Genomic DNA, 26,275 nt, shown 5'->3' with positions numbered 1-26,275 from the left:
ACGAAAATGAAGTCATTAAACACGAAAAGAAAGAGGCTACTCTGATTATATAGCCTAATCCGAATGAAATGTGCGTTATCTCTCTAGGCGCGTCCATATAAGCAGATGATCAGCAATGAGAATCAGCAATGTCAACTTCATCTTTGCAGCCGACACTGATTCAGAAAACATTACTTTATTAATAAACAATTAAAATGTCTCCTTGCTGTTTTTGTCACACTCATAATCATTACTTTTGCCGGTTCTTTATGGCAATTATGCGTGCCCTTAAACGCTCCTTATTATGGTTTATTCTCTCCAGTATTTAAGAAATTAAATTAATATAAATGTGATTAGTCAATTAATAGTTTAAATGAACAACTACTAGTCGACTAGAAAAAAACTAATTTCACATATTTTCGATCAAGCATCAAAAAGGGTATTCTGGTTTGAGCTCGCGCTTCGCGCGCATGCTCTGACAGACACACACACAGCGCATCATACATTATTATCAGTTTAAAATTATATTTGTGTATGACTAACCGCAGCACACACCAGAGAAAAAAACTTTGCAGGTCCTATGGCTGAGAGAGAGCTTACTCGGATGAAAACCGTTTCAGTGAGCTCAATTATAGTAACGCGGCATTTTTTTTGTCAGTAACGCTAACGGCGTTGTAACGGGAGAAAAAGTAATTCGTTTGATTACTCGTTACTGAAAAAAGTAACGGCGTTAGTAACGCGCGTTATTTATAACGCCGTTATTCCCATCACTGCTGTAGATGTACTCACCCTTACGAAAAAGACGTTTATTCAAGTGTGCAATTAGTATAGTACTTTTAAACGTACAAAAAACAAACAAAACAAAATTATACTTTAAGTATATGTTTCAGTAATACACCTTATGTACTTTTCAGAAATATACTTAAAATTGCACTTATGTATACTGGACTTTCTCCACATAGTTTTACATACTGTCTTATAAACTTACATTGTTTGAAAATATTGATTTCTAAAGATAACGATTTTCTCAGCTTTTTGTTGCTTTTTATGAAACTTACATATATTCAAGTTGATAAAAAAAGGATGCATGAAGCTAGAATAAAATGTTCTTAAAATGGAAAGAGTTGTTGAAGTTGTTGAAGTTGTTGAATACCTTAGTAGGAACATAGTAGTATACTTGTGCAAAAACAATATATAAATAGTAAACTGTAAGTATGATGTTATGTTCACTTAAAGAAAATTTACAAGTATACTATGCAGTATACAACGACTAAACTAGTAGTTTACTGAGCGTATACTTCAAAGTGTACTTTCATAAACTAAAGTGTGCTACAAGTATTTGATTAGTAAACTGTCAGTATAAGTTCACTTGTAGTACAGTTGCAGTACAAATGAAAAACTTATAGTTGTGTACTCAAAGTTTACTACTGTTACACTTTAACTTTACATTTTATACTTTACTGTTTACTTTTATACACTAAAAAGTGGGCCAATTTAGTCCTAAGTAGTATTGAAAGAGTACACTTACAAGTAAACTTCTTGAACATTGATATTAGTATACTTACTACATAAAGTCTACTGAAAAATATACTTGAACTTAACTATACTTAGTAAAAGGATCTTGAAGTATACTTAATTTTGTAAAGGCATTAAAGGGGTAGTTCACCCAAAAATTTATTTTTTTACTCACCCTCAAGTTGTATGAAACCTGTATGAATTTGCAAACAGTTGATGGGTCCCATTGACTTCCATAGAATTGGGGGGAAAAAAAAATACTGTGGAAGTCATTAAATGTGTGGTTACTTATATTGTTCAAAATATCATCTTTTGTGTTCAGCAGAAAAAAGAAAGTCATACAGGTTTGGAACAACTTGAGGGTGAGTAATTGAAACAGAATTTTCAATTTTGTGTGAACTACCCCTTTAATAGATACGGTACTTGAAAATAAATTCAAGCACAGCGCAACAACCTTAGTAAAAACTACCTTAGCACAACAGATAATGCTTTACAGTGAACTCTGTTAGAGAGCTACATATGGATATGTATGTGTTCAAAAAATACCTTACTTAACTGTTGAGTAATAAAACTCCATCTCCGTGTCCCTTTTACAACATTCCAAATTCCTCAAAACTTATGTGACACCCACACCATACATGCGACAGTAGCCCGAGCAACTTTTCTCTATTTATAAATATGAGGAGACATGCATGGACGAGTGATCTATGTACACAATCTCCCGTTAAAACCATCCCACTATGTCTAAAATATTAACACTTACTTAAGACATATTTTGGAAGAAGTATTGATGATGTATTGACTCATTATTTAAATTTTGTTAATTTTGAACAAAACAGTTAAATAGTGTACCTTTAATGTTAATTTATAAATATACTATTGTTCATTGTTAATTCACATTTGTTCATAATCCACACAACTGTTAATTTATTCAATATTAATGTATTAATGTACGTTGAAATTAACATTAACCAAGAAATTAACATTGACCATTTGTTTGAATAATAAGGTTTCCTCTCACTTGTTCTGTGAGTGAGTTGTTCAGTGTACTGTGGGTTTATGAGCGGTGTTAGTCTAGCAGATGTAGCAGATCAAAGTGAGAGTATTTTCAAAGCTCAGAGGCACCGGAGTAGAGGTCAGGGGCCCTGCTCGCCTCTTCTCTACTCCCACCATGTGGCTACAACACTTGTGCTTATTCCATGAAAAGCGAATGTAATGCATTCACTGATTCCCTTTTTGGTTATTTCTTGTTGCTTTCTGCTCTCACAATCTGCTCTTTTTGTCTTTCTCAGGCTTGTCCCATTTCCTTCAGGATCCTGAGCCTCAGGTTGTGCCTGTAGGTGGCACTGCCCGGTTTGAGTGCTATGTAGATGGCTTGCCCACCCCAAGTATCACCTGGGAGAAGGACCAGACACCACTACCTGCACCCACAGAATCTCTAGAACCATCCAGGTAAGTTATCTTGGCATGAGTTTTGGAATGTATAATTATCTTTTTGTCACATTTTTTAAGTATGATAATGTTTGCACTAAGGACTACATGGCAAGTGCAAAGCTAGTCCAACATGGGAGCTGATTTTGTTGTTTAAAATAAGGCTGCACAATTATTTGAAAAAAAAAAATATAGATATTACTAATAATACACTACTGTATACTACCGGGGGTCAGCAAGATTTTTCAATGTTTTTAAAAGAAGTATCTTATGTTGCATTTATTTGATCAAAAATACAGTGAAATATATAGTATAAATGGCACTTGTGCATTACACAACATCACTACACAACATGTACAAAATTACCAGGTAGCTTTCTAGTGTTGTAACTAAACAATATCTTAACAGAATGGCCTGCGGTTAAAGGTACCATCGAACGTTTTTTTTACAAGATGTAATATAAGTCTAAGGTGTCCCCTGAATGTGTCTGTGAAGTTTCAGCTCAAAATACCCCATAGATTTTTTTTAAATTAAATTTTTTAACTGCCTATTTTGGGGCATAATTAGAAATGCGCCGATTCATGCTGCGGCCCCTTTAAATGCTTGCGCTCTCCACCCCCGGAGCTCGCGCTTGCCTTAAACAGTGCATAAACAAAGTTTACACAGCTAATATAACCCTCAAAATGGATCTTTACAAAGTGTTCGTCATGCATACTGCATGCAAGCGTCGGATTATGTGAGTATTGTATTTATTGGATGTTTACATTTGATTCTGAATGAGTTTGAGTTTTTTTTCCTTGGCTAAAGCTAACATTACACACTGCTGGAGAGATTTATAAAGAATGAAGTTGTGTTTATGCATTATACAGACTGCAAGTGTTTAAAAATGAAAATAGCGATGGCTCTTGTCTCCATGAATACAGTAAGAAACGATGGTAACTTTAACCACATTTAACAGTACATTAGTAACATGCTAACGAAACATTTAGAAAGACAATTTATAAATATCACTAAAAATATCATGTTATCATGGATCATGTCAGCTATTATTGCTTCATCTGCCATTTTTCGCTATTGTTCTTGCTTGCTTACCTAGTCTGATGATTCAGCTGTGCAGATCCAGACGTTAATACTGCCTGCCCTTGTGTAATGCCTCGATATTGGGCTGGCATATGCAAATATTGGGGGCGTACATATTAATGATCTTGAATGTTACGTAGCAGTCGGTGTTATGTTGAGATTTGCCTGTTCTTCGGTGGTCTTTTAAACAAATACGATTTATATAAGAAGAGTTTGAGACTCACTGTATGTCATTTCCATGTACTGAACTCTTGTTATTTAACTATGCCAATATAAATTCAATTTTTAATTCTAGGGCACCTTTAAGTTAGAAGCTCCCCAGTTATGTGTCTTGTTTAGAGAATACTTTCCTTGTGGTGAGTCCAGTGGTGAAAACTCATTAGACATTAGTGTCTGCGAGTGTAGTTCTGCATGGACTTATTGTGTGTCTGATGGGTACATAATTAAAGTTTGCTTGACCTCTTGGACATAATTTAGGTTTGATGACGTAGTACGTTATAACTAATGGTACTTTTTCACATTTCATTTTTTTTAAATTCACAATAGAACTATTTTCACATATAAATGTAATGTACAGCATTTTTTAATTTTATTTAATTGACTATTTAAAGCTGCAGTCCGTAAGATTTGCCTCTTTGTCGCCATCTCTGTTTGAAACCTGCAATTGCAGTTATATGTGGAATTATCATCTTTACGTGGGTTGTGCATCGGCACGGCTCCTCAGTGCGGATGAATCTAATGTTTGCTGTCAGTCACCACATCTGTGTGGATGCTGTACTTTGGAATCACAGATTCTGCGTCTTGGAAGATGTATGACCAAAATAAGAATTTTCACCGGAAAATGTTGTGTAAGTTATGCTGCGTTCCAGGCAGGATTTTGAGCCTGTAAGTCACGACTTCGAACCACGACTCGTGATTTTGTAGCATTCCAGGCAAGTCACACCAAACTGCCTGAGTGTAAACAAATCAGCATGGCAGACCATACCGGGCTTATGCTCATTTATAATAATTTCTATTGCCAAAGGTGCTTACTCCTTGCTTATTTAAGGGAAACAGAGAAGGAAAAACGGCGCATAAGGCAAAAGAAGCTGTTATACCTTTTATTTTACGTTATTTTACTGGGAGTACATCGATCTAGTACGAGTTCACGGGTGGAAAGTCACAGGTTTGACTGCCGTTCCAGTGCACTTTCACGGGTAGAAGGTTGGAAAAACACGGGTTAAGGGTTGCCTGGAACGCAACATAACAAATCTGGCACTTTTGTTCTGACCCACTGAGAAAAAAAGCATACAATAAATTGCGCTGCCATTGGTGAATAAATCTAACCATCGCTTGGCTCAGCTCAAGTCAAATCGTGCAAATTAATATTATTGTTATACTTTGTTCTCAAATTGTTAATGTTAACAACAACAGCATTGCATGTATTTAGTGTGTATTAGCGTTACCTGTAGATTTCAATTTCTGTAGCCACTCCGCAGTCAGAAGACTTTTGCTTTTGACTACAGGTGACTCTCCACTTGTCACTGATGATTGTCATGTGGACCTTTCTGGATTATAATCCGTCATCAAAATGATAAGATTATAATTATTGCAGCTGCTGTGAGAAAAGGCTATGAATGATCCTCCATCCTCACATGTGATTTAGCCTACTAGCGGGGACTTTTTTTAATGTGTACAGATGTGACGTAATGACGCAAAGACGAACGGCTGCATGCTCAAATTTCCTGTGGAAACCCACCAGTACCACCTGAATTATAAAACATTATTACAAGCTTACTGTTGTGAATCGGGCTAAAGTAAAGCGATAGTTTTGAACACTGGCTAGTTATGTACATGTTTCACCTGGACACTCTTTTATTTAAAATAATTGCTTTTTTATTGCGCCCATAATGCAAAAGGAATTTATTTGTCTCTGTTGTCATTTGAATACATTTGATTTTTATTTAATCTGACTCATGTTAACAGTTAATTAAATAATCCATTGATGAACAATTTGGTATGCCTATGGATTTGATTGTTTTGTATGTTTGAAAAATATAAAATTTTATTCCTGTTTGAAACAGAGTAGCCAGTGAAATTCATGTTACAGTATCCAACTTATTTTTCAACATTGAAGTAAGCTGTTTCCTGTGAATGTGTGAGTCTTCCGATCAATTAGCTGCTATATGGAAATAATGAGAAGAATATCAAAGTGCAGTAAATGGTAAAACTGTTTACGCTACAAACCAGTGTGTTTATAATTAAGACATTACATAAATAATTAGCTGTTTTGTACAGCTAATAATAACTGGAGGAAGATGACACTGAAAGCCAGATACATTCAATCTGAAAATGGCCATCTCTGCTCTTATGTGAAAAATTAGGAGAATTGTCAATTTATCTCATAGTGTAATCACAGTTGTTTACCATTTCAGAGTATGTGTATGTCGTAAGTTGCTTTTGCAATTTGTCAACTTAGAGCAGGTAAGTCTGTATGTGAGAGAAGCCAATCAATGATTCTGTGTACAAGAGGCCCATCAGATTCAGAGGTCAAAGACTTAGGCATGGGCCCCATCAAAGAGGTGGGCATCAGAGGGAGGGAAGCAGAAGGAAGGTGGACTGTTGCATCAAATGAAGTCTGGGTCATCGGTTTAAAGTATGTCATGTCATGTGATAAATGGAAGGCTTACTATAGCAGAGGCTGCCAAATTTCTGTAACTCAGTCACCCCATCTGAAAAGGTCAAGTACAGAATCTGTAAGAAACTGCAATCATTTTTTGGTCAGGAAAATCTCTTGCTGGCTATGCAGCACAGTAATCATGTAAAATATTGATGGTGTACTCTACTGTCCAAGTTGGCTCAAAACCTTTTTATTATGGTTATCATAATTTTCCTAATTCCTGTTTGATTAAATGGTTTGATTTCATTTTGCCGGAAGTAGCTAGGTTTGCTGAACATACTGTCTAGATAGTATTGCATGTTAACTTGCAACACTGAGTTTTCCAATGAATTTATATAATCATGTTTCATTTGCATTTAAATTTGACTCACTATATTGTCTGGTCCCTAGCTCATGGAGATGATAGTGAAAGGCCAGGAATTAAGTTCAAAACTGTATTGTGAGGGTTTATAATGATATGGTTAGGATCACCAAATCGGTTGAGTTTGTAGTACAGGAGGTCGGCAACCTATGGCACGCAGAGGGATAATCACTAGCATGTGACAACAGCTATAGAGGTGTATGTATTTAATTAAGATAAAGTCCTTCAAACTTGCTTACAGATGTATATTTTGAGGTACTTGGGTATTTGAACTGTGAGATTATATCCTGTGCTAGTGCGCAGATCCAACAAACCGTTCGCAAAAGACCGGAGGTGCGTGCTTCTGACATCCCTCTGCATGACGTAGGTTGCTGACCCCCCCGTTCTAATATTTAATTCCTTATTTTATTTGTATCTTTTTAATAAATATAAAATTTTTAATTTGAGCAAATCATTTTGTTCAGTTTTTTTTTTTTTTTTTTTTTTTTCTTTGTGTTTTTGCAGATGCTATGCTTATGTAACAAGCAGTCCACTGAAAGTGCGTGTGCTGAACCCAAGTGAAGTTTTATTGAATATAATCCAAGGTGAACTAGACAAAGACTTGACAGAAATACATGGACTTACATTGAACAATTCTAGACAAGAGAGCAATGAAACATGAGGGCTGTATATACACAAAGACTAATGACTTAAAGGTTTAGTTCACCCAAAAATTAAAATAATGTCATTTATTACTCACCCTCATGTCGTTCTACAGCCATAAGACCTTTGTTTATCTTCGGAACACAAATTAAGATAGTGTTGATGAAATCCGATGGCGCAATGAGGCCTCTGTTGAGAGCAAAGCCATTCAAACTCTCAAGATCCATAAAGGTACTAAAAACATATTTGAAACAGTTCATGTGAGTACAGTGGTTCTATCTTAATATTATAAAGCGACAAGAATATTTTTTGTGCGCCAAAAAAAAAAAAAACAATATCTATATGGGCCGATTTCAAAACACTGCTTCAGAGCTTTACGAATCGAATCAGTGAATCGGAGCACCAAAGTCACGTGATTTCTGCAGTTTAGCCGTTTGATAGGAGATCCGAATCACTAATTCTAAACAAAAGATTCATAAAGCTCAGAAGCTTCACTCTCTCTCCTCTCCACCTACAGCTGGTGTGTGGTGAGCGCACTGGCGCCGTTGTACTGTGGCTGCTGTCGCATCATCCAAGTGGATGCTGTGCACTGGTGGTGGATGAGGAGAGACCCCTGATATGATTGTAAAGCGCTTTGGGTGTACAGTTGTACATATGAAAGCGCTATATAAATGCCTCATTCATTTCATTTCATTTCATGAAGCAGTGTTTTGAAATCGGCCATATAGATATTGTTGAAAAATCGTTATTTTGTTTTTTTGCACACAATAAGTATTCTTTTCGCTTTATAATATGAAGATAGAACCACTTAACTCACATGAACTGTTTCAAATATGTTTTTAGTATCCTTTATGGACCTTGAGAGTTTGAATGGTTTTGCTCTCAATAGAGGCCTCACTGAGCCAATGGATTTCATCAACAATATCTTAATTTGTGTTCTGAAGATGAACAAAGTTCTTATGGGTGTGGAACGACATGAGGGTGAGTAATAAATTACATTATTTTCATTTTTGGGTGAACTAACCCTTTAACAAGACACACCTGAAAGCCATGAACAATGAACCAAGGAGAACGTGACACATAGACAAGCGAACCAATCAGAACATGGCACATTCACAAGGCATGATCACAAGGAAGTCACATGACAAGAAACCAGGAAACGTGAAATTACAAAATAAAGCCCCTTTCACACAGGGATTCCGGAAAATACTTGGATAATGTGTCCTGGGATCGTTTGATTTTGGTTCATTCACACTGCCAGGGATTTTCCAGAATCTGTGCTTGCGTTCACACACATCCCATAAAGATCCTGTAAAGACACGTGACATCGATGTGATATAATGTCTCTGCAGCGTCTTAAGTTTGCCTATGATCTACGATTTCTCTCTCGATAAACCACGCTTGTGGATATTTTTTTTCTGATTCGATCATAAACTAGCGCATCACGTACCGTTTCACTAAATGCATCAGCTCAGCTTCAGCGTCATCACTACGACACACCCCTTACAGCATTGATTATGGCTTTTGTTCACACAGGGCGCGTTCCGGGACTGATCCCGGCAATGTTACTGCAGTAGGTCCCCATCATAGAATCTATGTCGAAATCAATCCTGGAACGTGTTTGCGTTCACACAGAAGGCACTCTGCCACTTTTATGGCCATTTTCCGGGATCAATGCGCTGTGTCAAAGGGGCTTCAAGACATGAACAATACCAACACAACCCAAACCAATGTGACAGCGAGATCTTAGGATAAACTCCTGATTTGATTGCATAAAGGGCATTTGGCTACTGATTCTTAATTGTTTGTTAAAATTCAGGAGAAAAACATGCTATGTTTCAGAAAGCTGGAGCGATATCTCTATTTTTTTCTTTTTATTCTCAGTTTCTCTCTGCTTTTTCTCGACCTTCTCTTTCTTTTTCTCTCTTGTACAGCCATATGCTTGAACTTGAGAGCAAGAGTGTCTTTTTTATTTTATAATAAGAACATGCATCTCTTGCTCTCTTTCTATCGCTCGCACATACACACATAAGCAAACACATAAAACCACTTGCACATAGAGAGATGTAGGTGTGCAGCATACACTTAAAACACATATTATAATCACAGTATCTTTCAGACTGAATGTCCAGTGTTATTCATCATCCTGGTACCTTGGAGAGCATTGCAGATTTTAAAATCAATATTTAATATCTATTGTTTCACATGTATGTCAATTCACCTCATGATATCCAGCCGCATGATATTATTATTATTATTATTGTGCATCAGGTTTTTTATACCTACTGTTTACTAATGGGTTGTTAGGGTAAGACTATTAGATATTTTAAGTAATATGTAATAATATAGATATTTTCAAGAGTTAATGCTTACTAAAAACATGCAGAGTGAAAAAGAAAGACTTTCAAATGTCAAATGAGAACAGAGAATTTTATTAAATGTCTTCTGATTGCATCATTGAGAGATTTCATCATCTGCTGTCAGTTTCTGTTGAAGTATCCTCTGAGAAATGTTTCTCTGCATATGACAGCAACTGTGCCATGGTGTACATCAAATGTCATTAAATTGAGTTTTATTTAAATTTTGTTTTTATTGGATGGGACAATGGACAGGAAAGCACAGGCAGAGAAAGGGAGAACTGGAGTGAGACATGACCCAGGCTGAACTTGAAACCGGGTCCTCATGAGCAACATGCTACCCTCTGTGCCACCACTTTGACTAAAATGGAGTGCAAAAAGTTTGGGTGGAGCTTGTTTATGTAGACTTGAAGAAGATATTTTTAAAAATGTTGATAATCAAACAGTTGACGGTAGCCATTGACATAGTAGGGGGGGAAAATACTATGGAAGTCAATGGCTACAGTCAACTGTCTGGTTACCAACATTCTTTAAATTATCTTCTTTTGTATTGACCACCAAAACAAAATTAGGAACCTTTAAAATAGCATAATAGGGGCAATTTAATACTTTTATTCAGTAAGGATGGATTAAATCGATCAAAAGTGACGGCAGAGAGAGACCTTTAGGTTGTTCCAAAAGATTTGTTTCAAATGCTGTTCTTTTGAATTTTCTAAAAAAAAAAGAAAAAAACTATAACTGCTTTTAACATATAATTGCACCTCTTGAGCTTAAGTGACTTCTTTCAAAAACAAAAATCTTACCAACCCCAAACTTTTGAATGGTAGTGTATGTACAGTATATAAACTTTTTAATGAAAGAAATTTTTACATTCCAGTGGGGGACCTTGACTCTTTTCAACACTAAATTACAGACTGCTAGACAGATGTGTTTACTCTTAGCCATCTGTTAACCACTTTAAATCATTAGATGTAAGATTGTAGGCACAGTAAATGTATAGTCCAGAAGTAAGTTCTAGTAGTCTTGATGTATTTGTCACTGCATTGAAGTCTAGCAGTTTGGAATTACAAATGAGAACAAACTTTAAAAAGGATACAGATTGTTTGCATCAGGTGCTTTCTTTTGTATCTGTAAAAAGTGTATTTTGTATTCATTCTTCATATTAATGAGAACACACTTGCACATTAGCCATGCATTAATACACACTGTCGTGTTCTGGCGGCTGCTGCAATCACTCTCTCATTTACATCCCGAGCGCAGCTGAGGCGGTGCCGTACTGCTGGAGGTGTAGCTCTGGTGTGGATGTGTCCTCAGCTGAACTCTCACAGCCCCAGTGAATTCGGAATTCTATAATGCACCTGGTTTCAACCCGCAGATGGACATATTCACCCAACCTTGGTCTTCGTGGCCTTTCTGCCAGAGTGTCTTGCTCATGGGGATGAGTCTACAAGATTAATGGTGTATAATATCGGTCCTGAATGAAAAGAGGATTTGAAAACGATCTCTTGGGGAGAAAGATAACTTATAGAATGTATATTAGTGGTGCAACCTGACCTTGCCACTGCAAACAAAGAGAGAAAGAGTAAATGGAAGAAAGAAATTGAAATGGTCTTATGAAGATACAAGCAGCCATTTTGGACTGTTCTCCTATATTCTCCTATACATAAAGTCTGTCTCTACTTCTTTTCTCTACCATTTTTCACTCCCCCGCTATGTTATTTCTGCAGTATGGTTTGTGTGTATTGCCGCTTTATATGTTTTTCTGAGTTGACTGGTGCTTAGTGCTGGCATAAATAGCAGATGTCTAGCCTCCTAAGGCTTAAAAGAAGCTTCAGTTTAGAAGAACGACAAACACACACACACACACACACACACACACACACACACACACACACACACACACACACACACACACACACACACACATATTGACACTTTCGGTTGATTTAGAAATGCTAATGCTTATCTCTTTCTTTCTCTTACAGGTACATATCTCTTCCAAACGGGGTGCTGCAGATTTTAGGAGTCTCTAAAGAAGACGAAGGCTTGTACCGTTGCGTGGCCTTCAACTCTGCCAGCAAGCGCTTCAGCCAAGATGCTTCTCTCACAGTTAGCCCAGGTACAAAGACCCGTTCCTAATTACCCCATCATAGACAGCTTTTTATTATTCGTGTTCTGTCGGCCTCACATAGAATTTTCAAGCTCCATTCACCTCAATTCGCTGACTCACACACAGTAATGGCCTTATAGAGGTTTAGAACTCAGTGAGTGTATTCTCTGAGAATTCATTAAGCACCAGAATTATAGAGTTCCACTTATTAGTGCTAGTTATAATGTTAGTTATAACTTAGTTTTTCTGCTCTTTCTATGAACCTTGGAAGTAAATGGTCTGTTTTTGTTGCGTTGCCTTCTACTGTAAGTGCACTGTAGAAAAACTATAAAATGTTTTATTTTATAAAAACTATAAAATAAAGTGTTACCCATTTTTCTACAGTGTCATTGTTACATATGTTACATGCAGTTACTATGTAAGAACTATAAATTATGCATAATTACATGCAACTAACCCTAAACCAAACCAAACCTTAATCCTATAGTAAGTACATGTAGTGACTTAATACACAATACTTAAATGTTGTCACGATCACCGTCTGTTCCTGTCAGTTCCCGGACCACATTTCTCACAATCCTCTCTGCCAGTCACATGTTCACTCTACACCAATCACCTGTTGCCACATACAGCTTAGCACACTACCTGGACTATAAAAGACTCACACTACCTCTTTGCGAAGTCTTGATTCACATTGTGTACAATTCTGAGTGCTTATATCCTCTTTGCCTGTCTGTTGTTACCTGCCTGTTACCCATTATCGACCCATTGCTGCCTGTCCTGACCATTGCCTTGTCCGCTGTTCTGTGATTGATATCTGCCTGTCCTGATCTACTGCCTGTATCTTGACCACGATTCTGCCTGTCCCTTGCTGTTCCTGTTTGCTCCCGTTTGACCCTGCCTGTACGACCACGCTCACTTTAATAAAGCTTTGTAAATGGATCCCTGCCTGAGTCCCGTCGCTTCGTTACAAATGTATAATTACAGTGTAACAAAGACACCTTAAAATAAAGTGTAACCGAAAAATGTATAATGATCTGGTGCAAAATTACCAGTATGTTTTCCATTAAGTTTATGGACATTTAAAACACAACACAATGCACTGCGTAATTCAGAATACGGGTAAAACATTTGTGAAGTATTCTTTCATATTAAAGGAATAGACAAATCCGGCGAAACACGGAAGTAAAGCAGCGCCGCCATTACTGCGTGCCTTGCTGCTATGAAGTAGCAGAAGTAGCGTGCTGGTCCCGTAGGCTGTAGCAGATGTTAGCTATATAGTTTTTTTAGTACGTATGCTGTCCAGTGATGCCGGGAAGAGCGTGTTGTTTTAACAACAGCACAAAACTACAGGCCTGGAATAAAACCGTTTGTGTATTCCACGAACCTTTGTTGCACATTGACTGCCCATGTTTACGGCCATACGGATTGCACAGAGTTCCTCGAGCGGAGGACCAAGATGTGCGTCAAAAGTGGATGAAACACATAACCGAGATGGCTCATTGCATGCCAGATGATTAATAAAATAATCTTGAATACCTGTAAGAACATGTATTTTATTGCTACAACTGGTCGTGGCTAAGGCCATCCTTAAAAATATTTTGGTTTGCCATAACAGCCAAAAAAATAAAAAATGGTCGGTAGGTCGTAAAAAATGTAAATATTTTTTTTTATTATTGCATCACAATAAGTGTATTGTGATTGTCAAAACATTTTAGTAACTAAGCTGAATTTTATTAGGTTTAGTGACATGTTACAATGTTTACATGGTAGGCTACAATTTCTGGTAAGCTACACTTTTTTATTATTTTAATTCAATTATTCAATTACTATTATTTAATTATTATTGTGATTTGATTAAATATTGACTCATTTGGATAAATATTAGGTAGGCTACACAAGGTAGGCATTAATTTTTCTCAAGAAAAAAACAACTCACCTAACTTAATGTAAACATACAGAGAGCCCTATCAGCTGGCAGTATTATTTAAAAATAACAATTTAAATATAATGCATTTTTTATTATAATAACAACTTTATAAGTAAAAATATAATAAAGATGTAATACAGTACACATATCAGCCAAAACAGGTTCTGTGTGAGGAGCTGCTAGCTGACAGCCTTCGGTCATTTCTGAGAGATTTACCTCAGACGAAGGTAAGTGTGAATAGGCTACATAAATCCATTTTGAAAAACATGTTTACAAGAACATATTATACGTTGTTTGATGTTGTAATATTTTTTAATCTGTATTTCTAGCATGTCACATTTACAAGCACCAAAACGGTATTTATTGTTTGAATTTCGTAATAAAATTGACAGAATCTGAGAGCTGAGATTTTTTTTTTTCTATCATAAGTAACCTGCTCTGTCTAGTCTGTCGGTCTCTCTGTCCTCTTCGCGATTTTTTTGTGCGTGAGAAAATGGATGTGTGGCGTGAGAGCGTGTGAAAAGCGTCAATTGCGTGTGTCTCACATTTTATTGCATTTGTATTAGCTGTTTGAAGAGTAAAAAAAAATCAGTGGGTCTTAACGCAATTACAATCGGCAAGTCGGTCGGACTAAAAGGGGAAAAAATAATTAATTGGGTCGGTCCTAAATTGACAGGGTCGGTCGGGTTATGGCAAACAAGAATATTTTTAAGGATGGCCTAATAATTATTTGAAACTTGTGAAGCTTGTGAACATATTAGCAACACAGCTAGTAATGACAGCGTTCGGTTTTATTGTTGTCATCAATTAATACACTTCTTAATTACATTACATTACATTTTTACATTATTACATTATGTTGTCAATAAATTACCTTTATCGGTAAGTTTTGGCCACTGCCTGACATCATCTACCCAATGTTCCCTTTCACCAGACATTTTCTTAAAAGAGCAGGATGCGCTTTCATTGAAATGTCATTAAAGGGCACCGGCAAGTGTCACACCGTCACACTTCGCAGGCACGCAGTAATGGCGGCAGGCAAGATGGCGGCGCCCATAGAGTTCCCGGCGGATTTGTGTATAGTCCACCCAAAAATGACATTTCTGTCATCATTTACTCACCCCCATGTTGTTCTAAACCTGTATGCATTTCTTTCTTCTGCTGAACACAAAAGAAGATATTTTGAAGAATGTTGGTGTAATGAAGGGTCAGTGGAGAGTGGATCCATTCGCAGTTTTATTAAAACACAGCAAATACAACAAGGGCAAGGCAATACCATGGTCGGGGACAGGCAAAGGTCGGGGCTGGCAGCAAAGAATCAGAGTCGGGTCACAGGCAGAGATCGAGACAGGCGGCAAGCAAACACAGACCAAGGTACAGGCAGGAATCAAGGCAAGCGGCAAAGGTTCAGCAGTGATAAACAGTCCAGGTAATAACAGAAAAGCAGTCCACAGAATAACGCTCAGAAATGATCACAACAGCAAATCAAGACTTCGCGATGGTGTGTGTGTGTGTGTGTGTGTGTGTGTGTGTGTGTGTGTGTGTGTGTGTGTGTGTGTGTGTGTGTGTGTGTGTGTGTGTGTGTGTGTGTGTGTGTGTGTGTGTGTGTGTGTGTGTGTGTGTGTGTGTGTGTGTGTGTGTGTGTGTGTGTGTGTTAAATAGTGTGTGTGTGATGCAGTGCAGGTGTGTGCGCAATCAGTCCCAGGAATGAGGGCCTATGGGAAATGGAGTCCGAATAGAACCGAATCAGTATTGTGGTGATGGCTCCCTCCGGCGGTCCGGAGAATGAACCGGGAGAGCCGCATTCATGACAGTTGGTAACCAAACAGTTACATTCTCGTTGACTTTCATTGTTTGTCCATACAATGGAAGTCTCTCAAAATATCATGATATTTTGGTAATATCTTAATCTTTATCTCCATGCCTAATATCTCCAGACACTGATTCATGTTTTTGGAATCATTAAAATATTTGTTTCCGGGACGCCATGAACCTGAAGACTGCCGCACTACATGTAGTGTACTGTGAGTTTTTAAAAGCTTAGCTTACAGGGGTAGTTCACCCAAAAATGAAAATTGTGTCATCATTTACTCACTCTTAAGTTGTTCTAAGCCTAATTTCTTTGTTCTGCTGAACACAAAGGAAGGAAGAATTTGGAAGAATTTTTGTAACCATGCAGATCTCACCCTCCATTGACTCCCATAGTAGAAAAAATAAATACTATAGTTGTCAATGGGGGGCGAGATCTGTTTGGTTACTGACATTCTTCCAAATATCTTCCTTTGTGTTCAGCAGAACAAAGACATTTATACAGGTTTGGAACAACCTGAGTGGGAATAAATGATGACAGAATTTTCATTTTGGGTGAACTCTCCCTTTAATATTGCTCATAAATGGCTGCTGAGATACTATTCTCACTTGAAACAGAGTGGAGGCCGAAAGACTACTCTTTATGTCATGACTTAACAAGTGTATTACTTTACAGTGATGGACAGGACAGGTTTCTAAACAGCATATGTTCCTGTCATGTAGAAATGAGTGGTATTTGGTGCAAATGTATTCACATTCCTTAAGTCATAAAAATATGAAATTAGCTCTTTTGCAGCTTAATTTTGATTTTTGGTCTCTTTTTCAATGAAAGTTGCAATACATTTTCATATTACTCAAATTTTCATATACAACCCAAACCCGTTTTTTAAATTTGAATAAAATGAAAACTAAAAGACTTTCAAATCACATGAGCCAATATTTTATTCACAATAGAACATGGATAACATAACACATTTTTAAACTTTGAAATTTTACTTTTATCCACTAAATGAGCTCATTTCAAATTTGATGCCTGCTACTGGTCTCAAAAAAGTTGGCACAGGGACAGCAAATGGCTGAAAAAGCAAGACATTTTGAAAAGATTCAGCTGGGAGAACATCTAGCAAGTTAATTGATATCAGGTCTATAACATGATTAGCTATAAAAGGGATGTCTTAGAAAGGCAGAGTCTCTCAGAAGTAAAGATGGGTAGAGGCTCTCCGATCTGTGAAAGTGTGTGTAAAAAGATTGTGGAATACTTTAAAAACAGTATTCCTCAGCATCAAATTGCAAAGCCTTTGCACATATCATCATCTACAGTGCATAACATCATCAAAAGATTAAGAAAAACTGGAGAAATCTCTGCGTAAGTGACAAGGCCGAAGACCTTTATTGGATGCCCGTGGTCTTTGGGCCCTCAGACTACACTGCATCACTCATTGGCATAATTGTGTCAATGACATTACTAAATGGGCCCAGGAATACTTCCAGAAACCACTGTCGGTAAATCCGCTGTGCCATCTGCAGATGCCAACTATAGCTGTATCATGCAAAAAGGAAGCCATATGTGAACATGGTCCAAAAGCGTCGTCGTGTCCTGTGGGCCAAGGCTCATTTAAAATGGACTGTTTCAAAGTGGAAAAGTGTTCTATGGTCAGACGAGTCCAAATATGACATTCTTGTTGGAAATCACAGACGCTGTGTCCTCCGGGCTAAAGAGGAAGGAGATCTTGCAGCGTGTCATCAGCATTCAGTTCAAAAGCCAGCATCTCTGATGGTATGGGGGTGCATAAGTTTATATGGTATGGGCAGCTTGCATGTTTTGGAAGGCACTATGAATGCTGAAAGGTGTGTATAAAGGTTTCCAGATGACGGCTATTTCAGGGAAGGCCTTGTGTATTTTAGCTGGACAATGCAAAACCACATACTGCAGCTATTGCAACAGCATGGCTTCGTCGTAGAAGAATCCGGGTGCTGAATTGGCCTGCCTGCAGTCCAGATCTTTCACCTATAGAGAACAGTTGGCGCATCATTAAATGAAAAATACGTCAAAGACTCTTCAGCAGCTGGAAACCTAAATCAGGCAAGGATGGGACCAAATTCCAACACCAAAACTCCAGAAACTCATAACCTTGATGCCCAGACGTCTTCAAACTGTTTTGAAAAGAAGAGGAGATGCTACACTATGCTAAACATGCCCCCGTCCCAACTATTTTGAGACCTATAGCAGGCATCAAATTTGAAATAAGCTCATTTTGTGCATAAAATTGTAAAATTTCTGTTTTCACATTTGTTATGCTATCTATTTTCTATTGTAAATAAAATATTGGCTCATGTGATTTGAAAGTCTTTTAGTTTTTATTTTATTCAAATAAAAAAAACGTGCCAACTTTTCCGGAATTCGGTTTGTATAAGCAATTTTTTATCAAAAGAACATTGGAAATGTGATTACTCATGATATGACCCCTTAAATTGTGAAACATCAGTTTATGGTTCTCTTTCAGTCTTTTTATTTTAAGTAAAGTTTGAATATCTGCAGTGGCCCTTTCAGTGTTTTATGTATGTGTGTTTAAGTGCCCTCTGCAGAGGTGGTCTGTGTTGCAGGCAGAATTGATTTCCTGCTGTCCTTAAGGCTGCGAAGGCTGATGAAATGGAGTGGGCAAAAGGAGGGATGGAAGAGAGGAATGAGATGAGGAACAAAGACAGTGAAGGCTAGAGAGATAAAAAAAAAACTAAATGAAATAAAAGAGAGTGTGGGAAGACGAGGGAGACTGATTGGTAAAGCTATGAAGTCAATCCCTGCCTTCCCCCCCCCAAACACACACCTCTGAAAGACTTAAATCTCCATGCTGACCTTTGCTCATTTCCATTATGCGTCTGTGTTATCAGCCAGAGACCTGAATGATTTTCTCTGTGTGTGTTTCCATCTCACACTTTCATCATTTAAGCTATCTTTCTAATTGTTCCACATTCATCTTTCTGCCTCTTCCTCTCTTCTACTCCTATTTGCTCTTCCAACCCTTTTATTTGTTTCAGTTGCTTCATAAAGTTTCTTCTCTCCCTTTTTGGAAGAAAATGAAATGGATTAAGTGGAGTGTGTCTGGGTGTGAAAGACAGAATAAGAGAAAGAGAATAGTTAATAAAAATGAAAGAGAGATTGAGAGAAAGAAAGATTTTTTTTTATTTGTTTTATTATTATTTTCTATAGCAAGATGCATTGATGCATTTGACACTAAAATGAGTGAAAGAAAAAAAATAAAATGAGCAAAGAATTGAAGAACCCCAATAAGCAACTTTTTAACCATGACAAAAACTAATTCTTAGAGATGGACATACAAAAACACTGGCTGCTAGATACGTTTTATCATGTTAAATATGTATTATCTGTATCATCCCAGTATGTTATGTATACACTTTGGTCACCATAGTGACCCTGTGTGTGTGTGTGTGTGTGTCTGTATGTGTATGTAGACATCTTATGTAATGCTAATGGCCTTCAGTTACATAAACACTTCAGTCGCTCACCTTAGTTCTTATGTTATGTGTTGTCTAACTTAAGTTACTAACTTCTCTATTAATATGTTCTATTTTTGCATACCTCCTCAGCTTTGCCAGTTTATTAAATATTTAGAGGCTTGCCAATAAAGTTAAATTGAATAGTGAGACAGAATGAGAGAAAGACAGACTAAAAGAGAGCAATCTTCACCTTGAGGTAATCATAGTTTTGCTCTGTGAATGCAACACATCTTTTGCCCCTGACACCAGACAGCTCAATTACACAGTAACAGTCATTGTGAGTGTGTGTGTGATTCAGGTATCTCATGTCGCTGAGATGTAAGGCAGTAGTTTGGCTCATCTGCATTCTGCTTGATACTGTATATTTTTTTTTACACTTTCACTTTATCTTGAAAGAGCCGTATAGCAAACTTTTGCAGTTGATCATGGTCTGTAGTGGCCTGCTGTTCTCATTATAAGGTTGTTTTAAAAACAGGCGCACGTCTACTGTATACTGCTTTTCCACGGTGCACCCTGTAGCCTCAGACAGAAATCTGACCCTTTTTAAATCCCTGGGCTCTCATGCATATGTTATTGCTGCTGTATGTAATCAGAGTGATTAATTTATGATCGTCATACCGTATCCATAGCTGCATGCTAATGTTTTGCTTCATTATCATCTGTGGGTGTGTCTACTGAATTCATACAGGCTCTTCTGAGGCCACAGGAACAGGGCCTTTACCACTAAATGTATAGTTTTTTGTTCAGTCGAACTTTATTTATAGAGCACATTTAAAGGGTTGGTTCACCCCAAAATGAAATTTCTGTCATTAATTACTCACCCTCATGTCGTTCCACACCCGTAAGACCTTCGATCATCTTCGGAACACAAATTAAGATATTTTGATGAAATCTCTGAGATTTTTTTATCCTCCATTGAAAGCTATGAAATTACCACATTTAGTGTGGTGTCATATCCAGAAAAGTTGTAAAAACAAAAAAAGTTGTTAAAGTAGTCAACGTGACTACAGTGGTTCAACCTTAATGTTATGAAGCGGTGGGAATACTTTTTGTGCACAAAAACAAAACAAAAATAATGACTTTATTCAACAAATTCATCTCTCCCCTGTCATTCTGCTATGCTGTTTTCATTGAAGCTTCCATGTTCTACTTCCGAACGACGGCTCATTATTGACACCTGTTATTATATTGTTCTCAAATTGTTAATGTTAACAACATCAGCATTGCTATGACTGTGTATATTAGCATTACCTGTAGATTTAAATTTCTGTAGCCACTCCACAGTCCAAAGTCTTTTGCTTTTGACTACGGGTGAATCTCCAATTGTCACTTATGATTGTCATTTGGACCTTTCTAGATTACAATCCACTATCAAAATGATAAGTTTAATTATTTCAGCTGCTGTGAGAAAAGGCTATAAATGATCCGCTACCAGCTGCATCCTCACGTGATGAAACCGATTAGCCTGGACTCCTTCCTTTCTGTTTACGGACGTGACGTAATGACGCACAGAGGAACTGTTATTTTGGATCATTTTTAACCAAAAAATGTTACGGACTGCAGCTTTAATAAATATAAAGTTTAAAAGAAATCTTTTGTTACATTATAAATGCTGTTTCTGTCAGTTTGATCAATTTAATGCATCCTTGTTGAATAAAAGTATATATATTTTTCAAATATATTATTTATATATATCTTATTTATATATAAGAGCTGCAAACCAGAAAACATGATACCTATCCTCTTAGGCCTCAAAGATTGCCTCTCTTTAAATGTTTCAATCTCTGTTTCATTACTCTTTCCTCCTCCCCTCGATCCTGTGTGTCTCGCTCTATCTCTGTCTCTCTCATTTCTCGTGAGCAGAAGAGGAAACAGTATCCTCTGTTGAGTTAGTTGCTTGACTAGTGCTGCTTTCACTCAAGCAAACCATTGTGCCTGATGGTGAAGGCTCTATCATGTACACAAACACACACTCATAGTCTGTGTCTGACATATGTAGGTCTGTCTCAGGAGAGTGAGGTGGTGATTGTGGCTCCACCGCGGAACTCTACAGTGGTCATGGGTCGTCCAGCTGTGATGGAGTGCATGGCTCAGGGTGAGCCCAAACCCTTCGTGTCATGGAGCAGACAGGGTAAGACGCAAACACAAATATATTATTACACGCATACATCCGTATCCTGGTCTATTGTAGCAGACTGTAACTTGGGGGTCTGTGCATGCATTTATTTGAACCTGGTCTATACATTGAGCCTGAACATGGCTCTTAAACAAGACTATGCAATCCCATTTGATCAAATTACGATGGAATACATCAAAAATTAAGACTTGAACCAAAACCTAAAAAAGTTCACTTTCTTTTTACTTCCTTTCCGAGCATGTAAAAATGCATAGATGGAGATGTGTGTGCAATTTTATATTTATAATAAATTTAGTTTTTTTATTAAAATGGTTACACTTTATTTTCACTTTAGAAATTCTACTAACTGTAAGATACTTTAAACTAAGTTATTCATAGTTTATGGATAGAGTACAGAATAAGTTGACATGTTTTGCAAATTACTTGTAGTCAGTATAATATCTGTTGGATATATATATATATATATATATATATATATATATATATATATATATATATATATATATATATATATATATATATATATATATATATATATATAAAATATGGTAACACTTTACATTTAAGGTTTCATTAAGTTAACATTAGTTAACTACTTTAGTTAACATGAACTAAGAATTAACAATACTTCTTCTACAGCATTTATTTTAATGTTCATTTCAACATTTACTAATACATTATTAAAATCAAATGTTGTATTTGTTAACATTAATGCACTGTGAACTAACATGAACAAACAATGGATTTTTACTTGCTAACATTAACAAAGATTAATAAATACTGTAGCAAATGTATTGCTCATTGTTAGTTCATGTTAGTTAATACATTAATTTTAACAAATGAGGCCTTATTTTAAAGTGTTACCATTTAAATATAATTTATTTTTCATGAATTCCTTTTGGGCTTGGGTTGGCTAGAGGACCCGAACTAACTGGGTCGGTCAGTTTGAAATAGGAGTAGGAGGGCCTGGTAGGTTCGAAACCTGATGTTAAATTCTTGACCAATCATTGCTGTGCCCTTAAACCCCTGGTTGATTGGGAGACACTGTGATTATAATAAGTGCATTGTTGTTTTGGATAAAAGTGTCAGCTAAATGACCAAATTGTAATTAGTACTGTGTACACTGTGAACTTGGAGTGAACAATGTAAATGAACCACACATATTTGTGATTTATAGAGTGAGCTTATATGTTTGCTTTATAGACACGTGGCTCTGCTGCAGCAGACACCCCAACTACCCACCCTTCACCCCCACTGTTACTGCTTACATCCAGGTTCATTACAGACCTCATTTTGTCTCCTTTTCTCCACAGTGATTCCAAGGATGTATAACTGAGAGCATTATTCTCATTAGGTTTCATAAAAAATTAACAAGATGTTGTAAATTGCAGAAGGTGTCTTTTTTCTTTGTTTGAGTGCTAATATGGCAGCCACAGACGGTCAGTGTCTAGGAATCGTTAATGCATGCCGTACCTCCTCCAGTGCTGTACTGACCTCTGTCGGTTCACATTGCTCATTGCACACCAGTATAAGGTGCTATGCAGTGTTTGTGATAGATATTTTTCTTAGCAGCTTAAAGGGATAGTTCACTCAAAATTAACAGTCTGTGAGCATTTCTGGACCGTCAAGTTATTCCAGACACGCACTTGCTTTTCTGCCATGGATCACAAAAGGATCACAAAATGTTGAATGGACACTATATATATATATATATATATATATATATATATATATATATTTTATATATATATATATATATATATATATATATATATATATATATATATATATATATATATATTCTTATGGAGCTTTTGCATTCTTTATTGAAACTTGAAACCTTCTGTCCCTATTCACTGTAACTGTATTGTGTTCAACAACATTGAGGGTAAGTAGATGACAGATATTTGATATTTGCTGAACTACTACTACTAAAACTTGTCATTTTGATTAATAGTGTACACAAGACTTGAATAGTTGGAGTATTCAAGTCATGTGTACACTATTAAACAAAAGTGTTGTTAAATTGTAAAATATATATTTTTCAAGGTGCCATTTCTCCTATGGACCGTTGAATTCTTGAGGAAATTGTCAGTGTTTTGATGCTTTCTCAGTCTTGATCGATTTATTTCTTGTTTTCTTTTTAATTTTATACATTTTTTATGTTATTATTTTCATTCTTTTTACACAACCACTCCTCTGGGATGCATTAGATGGGAAGCCTATATCTACAGATGTGGTTGTCCTGGCAACCAACCTAGTGATTCCTGACACCCGCAGTCACCATGCTGGAGTGTACGTGTGTCGTGCCAACAAACCCAAGACCAGAGATTTTGTCTCATCTCCTGCTGAACTTCGAGTACTGGGTAACTGAGTGTGTGTGTGTGTATTATCTTTTAACAGATCCTACATATTCTGTATAATACTGGATACATTCCCTGAGGGATTGTATATAATGTATCATGAACAATGAACAAAAGCATATTTATATTAACATTAACCTACATTACATGTTAGTTGGTTGTACCTAATGTGTTAATGTTAAAAAAACTGAACTGTGTTGTAAAGTTTTGGCAATATTTCTATATGATCCTCTATATGATCTTTTTTTGTCTCCGCTCTCATTCTGCCCAGCTCCACCAGTCATCCTCCAGCCCCCAGAGGCAGTGTCCCTGTCCCGGGGGAATACGGCTCGGTTTGTGTGTAATAGTTCTGGTGACCCTCCCCCTGCTCTGCGCTGGCTCAAGAATGGAGAACCGGTCCAGTCTAATGCCCGGGTTAAGACTCAGAACCCTGGAGTTCTGCTCATCAACCAGCTGCGGCTGGACGATGCGGGATATTACCAGTGTATTGCTGCCAACAGTCTGGGCACCGCCTGTGCCACTGCCAAGCTGTCCGTCATCGTGAGGGAGGGGCTGCCTAGCCCTCCTCGTCATGTGTCGGCCACACCCCACTCTAGCACTTCAGCACTGCTCACCTGGGACCCACCTGAACACAACAGCGACCAGATCATCGGCTTCTCAGTACATTACCAACGCACGGCAGGTGAGAGAGAGAGAGAGAGAGAGTGTGTTTGCGTTTCAGAATTCAGAATAGGAAAAAAAAGAAATGCATTACCTAATGAGGAGATAATTTATAAAATAAATAATACATTTATTACAATAATAACAGTCTTTTTAGAGGTGGCATAAATGCAATGCAATAATTGACCTATAGTAGTAAACAAAAATGTGGTAAGATTTTTCATTGATTAATATTTAAAAAATACTACTGACCAAATGCATAATGTTTATCTTTATCTAGACATTGTCAAACAGTCAATAATTACATTGATTTACAGTAAGTCGTAATTTGTAAAGTACAGTAAGACAGATGGTTTTAAGCTGCAAGTTGGATTTACCAAAAAGAACCAACTGATAAGAGCCATTTGTTCTGTAATCTAAGTACACTACTGAATAAATAACGCAGGAATGCTTTTTCGGTTCTAAAATATTCTGTATTTTCAACATTTTTTCAAAAAATAAAAACATTCTGAATAAGAACTGGTTCTCGGTTCCCAACCATATTCATCATTTTAAATCAGTGTTTAACTCAACGTTATTATTTTTAACTAAAACAATCATCTTCTTTATTGAAATAAAAATATTACATGTAAAACTAAAATGAAAATTGTAAAACAAAAATTAAAAATGTTGCCTTGAAAACTAACTGAATTTAGTGTGCTAATATTACTAAAACTGAAATGAAAGGAAAGCTAAATAGAAATGTTTAAAAACAAACAATAACTAATAAAAATGACAAACGCACATAACAAAATTACTAAATCTAGAATTGAAATGAAAACTTAAAATATTAAAGGTGCTACAGAGGATCTTTTGGTCGACTGCGAAACCAAAGACTGTTAGTGAGTTTTTGAAATGAGCGCATGCGTAAGAACAACCCCCCTCCTTCATAGCTCATTTCGAGGGAGCGCCTCCCAAAACTCGTGCACGAGTATTGGAACACGAGTGTTTGTTTACCACCGGCATTTGCTGTGTCGTGTTAGTGGATTCATTATGTCGGACTCACCGCAGGTAACTCATAATCTGCAGTTGTTACTCCTCCTGTCTACCTGACAAAAACATTGCATGCGGCGCCTGTAGAGTGTGGAAAGTTACTGGAGCGCGCAGCCACGCACGTCTCTCACAAGGAACGTCATGGCAGTGATTGACAAACCAGAGGGCCAATCGTTTACGCGATGATCGCGTAAACGATTGGCTGATGTTTTTAAGGCCCTACCTCGTGCAAAGATGATGTATATTAATATTATTCCTTTCAGTGCACCTAATAAATAGTCTTTTATCAGTTAGTAAAGACAGTTTCAAGTAATATTGCAAATTTGTATAAAACAAAACATCCTCTGTAGCACCTTTAAAAAGTTAATTCAAAATATGACTAAATACTATAATAGTAAGTGATTTTTATTTCTATAGCACGTTTCCAGAGCAAGCATCACAAAGTGCTTTACATCCAAAATATAAAAGAGAAATCAAAAATAAGAATAAAAGACATTAAAAACAGACAATCAATAAAAAGATACATAGAAAATTTAGACAAAAGCAAGTGAGTTTTTAGCTGCTTTTTAAAAATGTCAACAGATCTTAGATCCAAAGGGAGAGCATTCCACAACTTAGGAGCAACTACCTCAAAAGCATAGTCACCTTTAGTCTTTACTATAATACTATAATAAAAAATATAAATACTATAATA

At 36.8% G+C, this 26,275-nt stretch overlaps 1 protein-coding gene across 2 annotated transcripts in view; it reads left to right on the top strand.

Moving 5' to 3' along the window:
* The window catches only part of igdcc4 (immunoglobulin superfamily, DCC subclass, member 4), a 97,833-nt gene that overhangs the window by 47,140 nt on the left and 24,418 nt on the right, over positions 1-26,275 (top strand). For both annotated transcript variants that reach the window (XM_048184379.1, XM_048184380.1), the window contains exons 3-7: positions 2,787-2,946; positions 12,010-12,143; positions 21,389-21,520; positions 23,740-23,892; positions 24,161-24,571. In XM_048184379.1, the coding sequence (XP_048040336.1) occupies positions 2,787-2,946; positions 12,010-12,143; positions 21,389-21,520; positions 23,740-23,892; positions 24,161-24,571 (990 nt within the window). The remainder of the gene's footprint in view (positions 1-2,786; positions 2,947-12,009; positions 12,144-21,388; positions 21,521-23,739; positions 23,893-24,160; positions 24,572-26,275) is intronic.

Source organism: Megalobrama amblycephala, linkage group LG3 (assembly GCF_018812025.1).
Source record: "Megalobrama amblycephala isolate DHTTF-2021 linkage group LG3, ASM1881202v1, whole genome shotgun sequence".
Classification (NCBI taxonomy): domain Eukaryota; kingdom Metazoa; phylum Chordata; class Actinopteri; order Cypriniformes; family Xenocyprididae; genus Megalobrama; species Megalobrama amblycephala.
The sequence above is the reverse complement of the archived record's forward strand: the minus strand, read 5'-3'. Positions and strand labels throughout refer to the sequence as shown.